The following is an 11,302-nucleotide window of genomic DNA, read 5'->3' as shown; positions in this document are numbered from 1 at the left end:
CTCTCTGCAGCTATCGCGGGCGCAGTGTCCCATTCCTCACGCTTCCAGCCTTCCCTGTGTAAGGGCGTGGGGGGTACCAAGGGATCCCCCCGTCCTAGCAAAGGACGCACCCCCGTCCCATCAAGGGGCGCCCCTCATCCCAGGTTCCAGCAAGGGAGGCTCCCCTTTCCTCCCCCCCCCACCCCCAGGTCCCAGGGAAGGGTCGTCCCCGCCTCCTTGGTCCCACGGAAAGGACGTCCCCCTTCCCCATCTAGGTCCCAGCAAGGGACGCCCCGCTCCCCCCAGCTCCCAGGGAAGGGACGCGGCAGATTCGGGTCCAACAGAGGGTCCCCTCCCGTGCGCCGCGCCGCACCCCACCCCCGCCGATGGAGTCCCCGCGGCTGCGCGCTGCCGGGGGGGCTCCGCCATGGCGGCCCGGTGCCGGGGTCCAGGACTCTGAGCGCGCGCCGTGCGCTCCACACGAGGACCGGAGAAGGCATTTAGGGGTCCAGAGCGAAGGGTGTTGGGCAGCCGGGGCAGTGGCTGCCAGTTCCGGTCAGTGGCGGAACTGGGCACCGGCGCCGAGCGGGCTTGGGGGGTCGGAGGGAAGAGCGGGGAGCGGCGGGGGGAGGAGAGTCCGCGCGGGGGTCCGGCTGGCCACGGGCCCGAGGCACGCCCAAGGCAGGTCCGGGAGCCCGCGTGGGCGCGGGGGAGGGGGCGCCCCGGGGAGCAGGAGGGGGGCTGCATGTGCCTCTCGTTCTTCCCCCACTCGCTGCAAGCCTAAAGGGAAGACGGGTGTTAAAAGTGCCGCTGACAAGATCGCCCGAAACGTGTTTACAGTAGGAAAGACTTTCCTCCGAAAAGCACAGCCGGAGTCGATTCCAATTTATTTCCTCCCGGTAACTGTAATGGAAAGGCGAGGCTGAGCCCCATTAATCCTCCGCGGGCTGAGGGTCGAAGAGAGCCGTGCCCGCGCGCCCGAGGCCCGGCGCTCGGCCAGCCGTATCCGCTGGGCCAAGGAAACCTTTAAATTTTTATTTTATTTATTTCTTGTTTTGGAGGAAGGGTGGCCTCTGGTCGTTCTGAAGTCAGGAGCGTTGTTTCTCTGCGGCTGCTCCCCGCCGGGGCTAGGGGTGAGGGAAGCAGCCGATGGCAAAACTGCCTTTCGAACTCATCCCGCCCCGCAAACAAGGGAACGACTAACGTCCCCGGGGGTGGGTACCAGATTCGAGGGGATGCGCGAACTGGGGTTCCCAGGCCTCGAGAGCTGCTGAGAAGTCAATCTGGAAGCCAAGATTGGTTGCTATAAACTTTGATTGATTTCGAATCAATTCACGGCCACACCCTGAGGCTCCCTCATCTATTACCTGGCTACCCAAAGAAGGCAACGTGGAGGAAGGTGATGGTGGCTCTGGGGAAAAAAAGGGAGTTGACCATCCATCCCCACGTTTTTCTAGGGCTCCAGGCGGGCGCAGCCAGGCTCGGCACTGCCACCTGGCGGCCGCTCCTGTCCGGCTCGGAAGGCAATTGGCGGGAGTGCAAATGTGGGCCATAGGTGGGTGGGACACGTCTGGGCCTGGAGAAAGGCAGCAAACATGGCTCTGCTTCAGACCTACGCTGCGGCCCATGCAGACCTTTCTGCTGTTCTGAGAAAACCGGGAGGAAAAAAAAAAAAAAAATAGTAGGCACGGATTGACATTGGTATGAATTGCTGACTTGAGCCTAGTGTGCGGTAGTGGGTGGTTATGAGGGAAGAGCCATGGATTAACTGATCAGAAATGTTATTTTAATAGTAAAATGAAATTCTACCAGTAAAAATAAACCACAGATTTAATTACCTTGTATGGATATTTAAAAAATAAAAATTGTTTACGTAAGTTATTTTTCAGTACAATCCTCTTCTGTAAGTCCTGTTTGAATACAGCAGTCATCAAATCCAAAAGGATGGGAGAGCAGGTTTAGTCTGTCTCCTAAGACGAAGAAGAAAATCAGCCTCAGCCCTTAGACTCACACAGACCTACCTCAGGCGTGTGTAATGTATGCAACCAAAAAGCCTGGGGCCTTTCAGTTGACAAAAGCCAATGGCATATTTCCCAGGCTGCTTCTCAGTCAACTAAAGTTTACCCACCCCCAATTTTATCTGAACTGAATACTCAGATTAGCCCAGCTCTAACAATCATAATTTTTCTACAAGCAAGGCAAACAAAACCTTGCAAATCAGTTCAAATGCAGATTGTCTTAGTTTCAGGCTCTCCCCATCCCAATGCTATAGGAATATGTTAGACAACAGGATAGAATTCCTATTTATACTCCATACCATGTTATGGATACTGGATTTTATGTTGTGCAGGTATCAGGAGTAGAAGCCAGGCATTAGCAGATATTACACTGAGTCCTCAAATGGATTCCATTATTTAATGGAATAAGATAAACGAGCAAATAATCTACCTAAGTCAAAACTTGAAATGTCTCACATCATTGCCAATGAAGACAATGAGTCCATTATTCTAAAACAGGATTTTTTTTTTTGCAACATTATCTTGGCTTTTTGTTAATACAACTAAAAGAGTAGCAGTAAGAATCACTTCATGTACTGAAAAGCCAGCAGAGGGAACACTCAGTACTGATGTTCAAGGGGCCACCAAATATCTGTATTTGACGAAAAAAGTCAGTAATGGAGAACTGATTACAAAACATGTGAAGTTAGGTAATGAGAACACAGAAACCTTTTCATTGCTTGCTATTCAGAAGCCCAGTGCATTCTGGTATGCAGACTTTACTCAGGGGAAAGATGGCTTTAATTAAAGGCCACTTGCCACATGTTTTCTTACACTCCAAGAGATCTAACACCTAAAAACAGGCCTGCTTCAAAAGTTAAACTCTCAAATATGTATACATGTATATACATACATACATATATGTATACATGTACACACTACAATGATCTAATAGTGAAGGGAGCTTACTAATACAATTTCATCCCTTCTAAAACCTTTTCTTCTCATTTCAACACCTCTAAAAATAGGGAGATACATCTTATGATGAGAAGGATGCAAAATGTGGGATTTTTGTTATTTATTATTGGCAATTTTTTTTTCTTTTGGTGGCATGAAATATAATGATGTATCTTAAAGACTGAATTTGTGCACATGTAAAAAAATGCATCTAACAAAAGAATTAGCTCAGTGACTACTTTTTAGTTCACTCTTAAAACATCTGTGTGTTCCCCTTCCCTTCATATTCAGTGGTGGGAATAGAAATGTAATAAATTATCCTGATACTCATTTTGAGTTATTAAACTAGTTACACCTATTAATCAGTTTGGTACAAATTCTGATATAAATGTATCTGTTCTCCTTTTTTATCCTAGTGAAAATACTGAATTCATAGGTAATAGGTTCCTTAGAAGAATTAGGTCAGACTGATAACACTTAGGAGTGTTCTCTGAGTATACTAGAAAAAATGAAACATATGCTAAGGCGTCTTTGCATTTCTGTGTACATTTTAAAAATTTTGGTTGTTTTAAGATTTCCACTTCTAGAAAGAACAAGTACATAATTTGGGTAGCTGATGGTCAAAAATGATTGCTTATACCCACAAGAACCTTCTGGCTTGTGGTTGGTCCAATCCACTGGGTGTTATTTTTCCCTGTAAATTTTTAAATCTGACAATCTGGGCCTATTGCCAGTATACATACTTAAAAAGTTAGACAAGATAAGTGGAAATATAGTACCCAGTACTAGTCTGACCTGAATCTAAAGTTGATTTTTTACATAGGGCTGCCCCTACCTATCACTGGGCTGAAGGAAATTGGTTTGCTATTATAGTGCAAAGGAAGGCCAATGTTTACTAAAAAAAAAAAAAAAAAAAAAAGTTTTCAAATCTTGAGAAAGAAGTGGTTTTGTGGCCAAATTAACACATATTTTTGAATACCAAAGTACATTTCTTTGCCACATTTCTCATACTCTTGTTTATGAAGTTCCTTTCTTTTAAAAGCCATGGGGACAAACAGGGTACCCCATCTATGATCTGTGGATGGCTCTTTCACACCCCTGGCCATTCTAATTTCAGCTTCTCCAACACTATGCTGCTTTTACTAATTTGAATTACCAAGCATTCCATTAGCATTCATTGAGGGCTTCCAGTACAGGACTGCTTCACAGCCACAAACTGGTTATGACTAACAACAGTCCTCTCTATAAAGTAACTCCTAGTATTCTCACATCACAGGCCAGGAGAGCCCAGACATGGCCCAGACTTAGCCACATATCCTCACAGATAGAAACCCAGTAAGAAAGATTAGCATGCAGGGCTAATGTGCATTGAGAGGCCCTCTTCTTTCCCACTGCCAGTTATCACCCTCCTCCCAGTTTCTCTTTGCCTTGTCTTTCAGTTCCATTTGCTCCAAGCAACAACAACAACAACAAAACAACACACACGCACATTTATACAGAGGGAAAGAAGGGGCTTGAAGAGAGGAAAATAGAGTGAAGCAGTCTTTTTCTTTGGAAAACATTCAGAAAGTAAAGTCAGTTTCCATTCTTTGCTCAGCATTATCTTCCTGTATTACTCTATGCGAAGCTTCCTATTGAGATAATCGTGGAGTACTGCCTAATGCGATTCAAGGCAAAGCTCCTTGTTTGGGCTATCCAGGATTTCTAGGGGAGTTTAAATCATGAAATAACCATAGTTAACCTCTGTTTGGTTAAGAGAGTAAGCAATTACTGCCACAAAAAAAAAGTCCTCCCTTCTGCCTTCCACAAACAATACAGAGAGGGTTTTGAAGGGATTTGCACAGTACATCAACATCTGTGCTGTACCCAGAGTTGTTAAAATAATTGTGATGACAGGTGTCTAGGTACCACTTTCTTAATGGTTTTCAATATCCATTGATTTATTGTTGTGTTCGTCCCCTTTTACATCTCAGGCTTTGGGGAGGAACTGAGAAACAGATTTTGCACTTCTTTTATTCCGATGCTGAAAAGAACTAATAAAAATAATCACTTGGCTTTTAAGCAGAGAGCTTCCATTTACAGTATGTCACCCTTACCCCCAAAGAGCCCCTTGTTATCTAACATAATGGTTAGAATACATTTCCGTCTCTCCCCTTAATAATTTCATGCATTAACATCCTCTACACACACGCATACACATACACACGCACGCGCGCGTACACGCGCGCGCGCACACACACACAGAGCAAGAGGAAAAAAGAGGCAGCAGAAATCTCAGCTGTACTTCTAGCCCTTTTAAAAAGTTTGCTCTGTAAATTGGAATGAGGTCAGATTTGGAGCTTCTCATTGCACGCGGAGATTATTATTGCATCGGATTCCAAGCCAATGGGAAGGCCGGGGGAGGGGCTTGGCACGAGGAAGCGTTAGTTACAGCGGTTGATTGGCTGCGGCCAAGTCTGTGAAAGGATAAAGAGGCGCGAGGCGGAATTGGGGTCTGCTCTAAGCTGCAGCAAGAGAAACTGTGTGTGAGGGAAGAGGCCTGTCTCACTCCCGGGTCTCTAGTTCTTGCACGCTCTTTTTTTTTTTTTTTTTTTAAGAGTCTGCACTGGAGGAACTCTGCCATTACCAGCTCCCTTCTTGCAGAAGGGAGGGGGAAACATACATTTATTCATGCCAGTCTGTTGCATGCAGGCTTTTTGGCTTCCTACCTTGCCACAAAATAATTGCACAAACTCCTTAGTGCCGATTCCGCCCACAGAGAGTCCTGGAGCTAGAGTGGGTTTTTTTGCTTTGCATGGTAGGAAAGGGACTAAGTAATAGAGACTATGTTGCTTTCCTGAGCTACCGGGAGCGCTCGTGAACTGGAATCAACTGCTTCAGGGGAGGAAAAAAAAAAAAAGAAAGAAAGACTTGCCTGGGAGGCGGCGAGAAACTTGCACTGGAAGAAGCTTCAGCCAGCAGCAAGCAATCAAGAAACTCCTCTCCACCTTAGTCCGGTCTCCAGACTCAGAGCCGACAGACAGAGCAAACTGCAGCTCGGTGAGACAGTGAGACAGAGAGAGGAGCAAGGGGGAGAGAGAGAGAGAGAGTAAGAGAGAGACTTGACTCTCCAGCCTGGGAACTATAACTCCTCTACGAGAGGCGGAGCGCTCCTTGCGCGCATCTTTTGGGGACTTTTCTCTCTTCGCCCACCTCCACCCCGGCCCGGAGTGGAGGGGTCCGGCAGGCCGGCCGGCCGCCTCGCGCCTTCTCCAGCTCGGCGTGCGTTTGGCCCGGGGGAGCCGGGAAGGCCCGGCGATCGCGCCGCGGACACCGGCGAGGGTGTGAGCGCGCGTGGGCGCCCGCCGAGCCGGGGCCATGGTGCAGCAAACCAACAACGCCGAGAACACGGAAGCGCTGCTGGCCGGCGAGAGCTCGGACTCGGGCGCCGGCCTGGAGCTGGGCATCGCCTCGTCCCCTACGCCCGGTTCCACCGCCTCCACGGGCGGTAAGGCGGACGACCCGAGCTGGTGCAAGACGCCGAGCGGCCACATCAAGCGACCCATGAACGCCTTCATGGTGTGGTCGCAGATCGAACGGCGCAAGATCATGGAGCAGTCGCCCGACATGCACAACGCCGAGATCTCCAAGCGGCTGGGCAAACGCTGGAAGCTGCTCAAGGACAGCGACAAGATCCCTTTCATTCGGGAGGCGGAGCGGCTGCGCCTCAAGCACATGGCTGACTATCCCGACTACAAGTACCGGCCCAGGAAGAAGGTGAAGTCCGGCAACGCCAACTCGGGCTCCTCGGCCGCCGCCGCCTCCTCCTCCTCTTCCTCCTCCAGCTCCTCCAAGCCCGGGGAGAAGGGAGACAAGGTCGGTGGCAGCGGCGGGGGCGGCCATGGGGGCGGCGGCGGCGGGAACGCGGGGGGCGGCGGCGGCGGCGCGAACGGCGGCGCCAACTCCAAAGCGGCGCCCAAGAAGAGCTGCGGTTCCAAAGCGGCGGGCGGCGCGGGCGGCGCGGCCGGGAAACCGCACGCCAAGCTCGTCCTGCCGGGTGGCGGCGGCGGCGGGAAAACCGCGTCCGGAGCCCCGGCCACCGCCACCGCGTCCTTCGCAGCCGACCAGGCTGCGGGCGCCGCCGCCCTACTGCCCCTGGGCGCCGCGACGGCCGCCGATCACCACTCGCTCTACAAGGTGCGGACTCCTAACTCGACGGCGGCGGCTTCCACCGCGGCCGCGGCCTCCTCGGCGCTCGCCGCCCCGGCCAAGCACCTAGCCGACAAGAAGGTGAAGCGCGTCTACCTGTTCGGCAGCCTGGGCGCCTCGGCGTCCCCCGTGGGCGGCCTGGGCGCGGGAGCAGACCCCAGCGATCCCCTAGGCCTTTACGAAGAGGGGGGCGCGGGCTGCTCGCCCGACGGCCCGAGCCTGAGCGGCCGCAGCAGCGCCGCCTCCTCACCCGCCGCCGGCCGCTCGCCCGCCGACCACCGTGGCTACGCCAGCCTGCGCGCCGCCTCGCCCGCCCCGTCCAGCGCGCCCTCGCACGCGTCCTCGTCGGCCTCCTCGCACTCGTCCGCCTCGTCGTCCTCGGGGTCCTCCTCGTCCTCCGATGACGAATTCGAAGACGACCTACTCGACCTGAATCCCAGTTCAAACTTTGAGAGCATGTCCCTGGGCAGTTTCAGCTCGTCGTCGGCGCTGGATCGGGACCTGGATTTTAACTTCGAGCCGGGCTCCGGGTCGCACTTCGAGTTCCCGGACTATTGCACACCCGAGGTGAGCGAGATGATCTCGGGAGACTGGCTCGAGTCCAGCATCTCCAACCTGGTCTTCACCTACTGAAGGGAGCGCGTGCGCGCGCGCGCGCGCGCGCGGGCGGCCGGGTTGGGGAGAAGGAGGGCCGAGGGGCGCACCGGGAGAGGAGGAGAAGGAAAAAAAAAGGAAAAGATAAATAAATAAAAAGAAAGAAAAAAAAGGAAAAACGGAAAAAATATAAAGAAAAAAGAAAGGAAAAGAACAACTACGGAGATGAAAAAGCGAGAGAGAGAAGGGAAAGAGAAAAAAAAGGAAAAGGAAGAGAAAAAAACGTGAGCAGGGCTGGCCGTGGCCGCGTCCCCGCCATGGAGAAGGGGGCGCCGGGGCGTTTGGCTCCCGCGCTCCCATCCCCCACCACCACCCCGGCCGGGGACGCGGAGGGTAGACAGGGGCGACCTTTTATTGTTGTTATTGGTGTTGTTGTTGATGGCAAAAGAAAAAAAAAAGCTACTTCGAGTTTCCTCCCCTTTGCTTGAAGAGACTCCCCCCTCCCCTTCCAAAGAGCTTCCGGACTTGTGTGTGCACCCCCCCTCTTCCCCAGCAAGAAAGAAGATTCTAGAGAGACTGCAGGAGGCTCTCGCCCCTCTCTCCCTTCACCAACTTTGGTGGGATTTTTTTTTTTTTGATCGTGTGTTTGATTTGATTTCGCTTCTTGGTCGGGACCGGAGCGGGGGAAGCCACCCCACCCCCGCGCCTCTTGTTTTTGCCAGGCCTGCTGGAGGCAGTGGGGGGGGGCGGGGGGGAGGCTGAGCCCCAGGTGCTGCGCTCGGCCGCAGGCAGATGGGCTGCAGAGACTGAGAGACTGCGCGCCGGCCGAGCCTTGTGTGCTGGTGGTTTGGTTTTGTTTTTTCCCCCTTTTTTTTCTTTTTTCCTTTTTGTGCATTTGTTTTTTCCTTGCTCCTGCAGCCAGAAGAGGAGATGTGGAAGGGGAAGGGGTGGAGGCCAGCCCGAGTGCCCGGCGTTGGAAGCCACGACCCCGCTGGGGGCGAGGGGCGGAGGCGGAGGAGAGGACACGGACGGACGGAGGGGGCTCCGGGGCTCCCCGGCGCAGTGCCGGGCGAGGCCTCGGCGTGCGGGGCAGAGGGAGGCGGCGGGGCCCCGGGCCTCTCCGCCCTCGGTCTGGACGGGAGCGCCGAAGGGGGGGTGGGGAGCCTTCCTCAGTGCGAGCCGGAGGCGTGGAAGAGAGGAGACTGATGTGGGGTGCTGGGGCAGACCGAGGGCGAGTGGTCTTTTGGGGGGAGGGGAAAAAAAGAGGTTGTTTTTTTTTTTTCTTCTTAATTGGAATCGTGATGGTGTTGGATTATTTCACTGGTGGGGTTAATATAGCATGTTATCCTGTCTATCTTTTAAAAGATTTCTGTATAAGACTGTTGAGCAGTTTTTAAAATAGTGTAGGATAATATAAAAAAGCAGATAGATGGCGCTATGTTTGATTCCTACAACAGAATTATCACCAGCTTTTTTTCATTCTTAACTCTTTAAAGGATTCAAACGCAACTCAAATCTGTGCTGGACTTTTGAAAAAAAAAAAAGGAAACAATTCAGGACCAAATTTTTTCTCAGTGTGTATGTGTTTATTCCTTATAGGTGTAAATGAGAAGACGTGTCTTTTTTTTCTCACCGATGCTCCATCCTCGTATTTTTTTTTCCTTGTAAATGTAATCAGATGCCATTTTATATATGGACGTATTTATACTGGCCAAACATTTTTTTCCCTCTTATTTTATCTATTTTTTTCCTTTTGCTTCCTTTTTTTTTTTCCTTTTTGGTTTCCTTCTTTCCTTTCTTCCTTTTCTGTTTTCTTTCTTTCCTTTTCCTTCCTCCTTTTCCTTTCTTCCTTTCTTTTTCTTGTAGTTGTTGTTTCCCACGCCATTTTACGTCTCCTTCACTGAAGGGCTAGAGTTTTAACTTTTAATTTTTTATATTTAAATGTAGACTTTTGACACTTTTAAAAAACAAAAAAAGACAAGAGAGATGAAAACGTTTGATTATTTTCTCAGTGTATTTTTGTAAAAAATATATAAAGGGGGTGTTAATCGGTGTAAATCGCTGTTTGGATTTCCTGATTTTATAATAGGGAGGCTGGTTAATATCACACAGTTAAAAAAAATCAGCCCCTAATTTCTCCATGTTTACACTTCAATCTGCAGGCTTCTTAAAGTGACAGTATCCCTTAACCTGCCACCAGTATCCACCCTTCAGCCCCATCTTGTAAAATGGGGAGGGAGGAGAATTAGCCAAGCACTGTATGCTTGCGAGAAAAGAAATTTTTTAAATACTGTTTTTGTCCAGAGGCTTTAAAACTGGTGCATTTACAGCAAAAAGGGATCCTGTAGCTTTAACTTGTAAACCACATCTTTTTTGCACTTTTTTTATAAGCAAAAACGTGCCGTTTAAACCACTGGATCTATCTAAATGCCGATTTGAGTTCGCGACACTATGTACTGCGTTTTTCATTCTTGTATTTGACTATTTAATCCTTTCTACTTGTCGCTAAATATAATTGTTTTAGTCTTATGGCATGATGATAGCATATGTGTTCAGGTTTATAGCTGTTGTGTTTAAAGATTGAAAAAAGTGGAAAACATCTTTGTACATTTAAGTCTGTATTATATAATAAGCAAAAAGATTGTGTGTATGTATGTTTAATATAACATGACAGGCACTAGGACGCCTGCCTTTTTAAAGGCAGTTCCGTTAAGGGTTTTTGTTTTTAAACTTTTTTTTGCCATCCATCCTGTGCAATATGCCGTGTAGAATATTTGTCTTAAAATTCAAGGCCACAAAAAAAAATGTTTTGGGGGAAAAAAGAAAAAGAAAAAAATCATGCCAGCTAATCATGTCAAGTTCACTGCCTGTCAGATTGTTGATATATACCTTCTGTAAATAACTTTTTTTGAGAAGGAAATAAAATCAGCTGGAACTGAACCCTAAATCTTGACTTTTGTCATTATTATCCCCAACGCCTGGAATGGTCTCTTAGTGAGCAGTCCATCTGCCTTCGCTTTGAAATGGAAGAGAAGAGCCTTTGAATTGGAAGAGAAGAGCCTGTTGCAAGCCATCCTTTTGGCCAGATTGGGCAGGCCTGACCCTGAAATGCTGGTGTTCAGGCTTTCGAGGAATTTTCATTTTCAGAGTTGGCTACATTTAAATGAGCATCCTTTGTCTTGGAATTTAGAGGGGGAGGGGCAGCATGGCCAGAATTCGACACAGATCAAACCAGTTGGCTGGTCTTTTTGTTTGTTTGTTTGTTTTGCTTTCCCCTTAACCTTGTGCTCCAGAAGCTACTGTCTCCTGAACTGTTAGTGGTGTTTGTTGTTTTACAGCCTAGAATCAAATAAGCCCAGTTAATTTTTTTTAAAGGTTGTAGAAAAAGCCTTTACTGGTTACAAAATGCAAAGAATACATAGAATTACTTTGTCTCAAAAAACAAAACAAAACAGAAACCCCATAAAACAAAAAGCTCAGGATGGTGCTGACAGTCTCCATTCTGGGTCATGTGTAAACTGGGCCTTACAATAAGGAAATGCAACAACAGGGCTAGCCCACCTCTGCAATCTAAATAGCATGTACTT

The 11,302-nt window shown here is 49.2% G+C and overlaps 1 protein-coding gene across 1 annotated transcript; it reads left to right on the top strand.

Moving 5' to 3' along the window:
- Positions 1 to 3,183: 3,183 nt before the first annotated feature.
- On the top strand, positions 3,184 to 10,662 carry Sox4 (SRY-box transcription factor 4). The gene has a single exon (XM_048348391.1). It carries the CDS (start codon positions 6,291 to 6,293, stop codon positions 7,752 to 7,754), a length of 1,464 nt encoding a protein of 487 aa, XP_048204348.1. The 5' UTR covers positions 3,184 to 6,290; the 3' UTR covers positions 7,755 to 10,662.
- The last annotated feature ends 640 nt before the right edge of the window (positions 10,663 to 11,302 follow it).

This window comes from Perognathus longimembris, chromosome 6 (assembly GCF_023159225.1).
Source record: "Perognathus longimembris pacificus isolate PPM17 chromosome 6, ASM2315922v1, whole genome shotgun sequence".
NCBI classification, from domain to species: Eukaryota; Metazoa; Chordata; class Mammalia; order Rodentia; family Heteromyidae; genus Perognathus; species Perognathus longimembris.
Note: the sequence above shows the minus strand (reverse complement) of the source record. Positions and strands in the feature narration are given on the sequence as shown.

What these genes read in the sequence shown, in the direction of transcription:
- Sox4 (XM_048348391.1), top strand. Translation starts at nt 6,291, where the DNA reads ATGGTGCAGCAAACCAACAACGCCGAGAACACGGAAGCGCTGCTGGCC.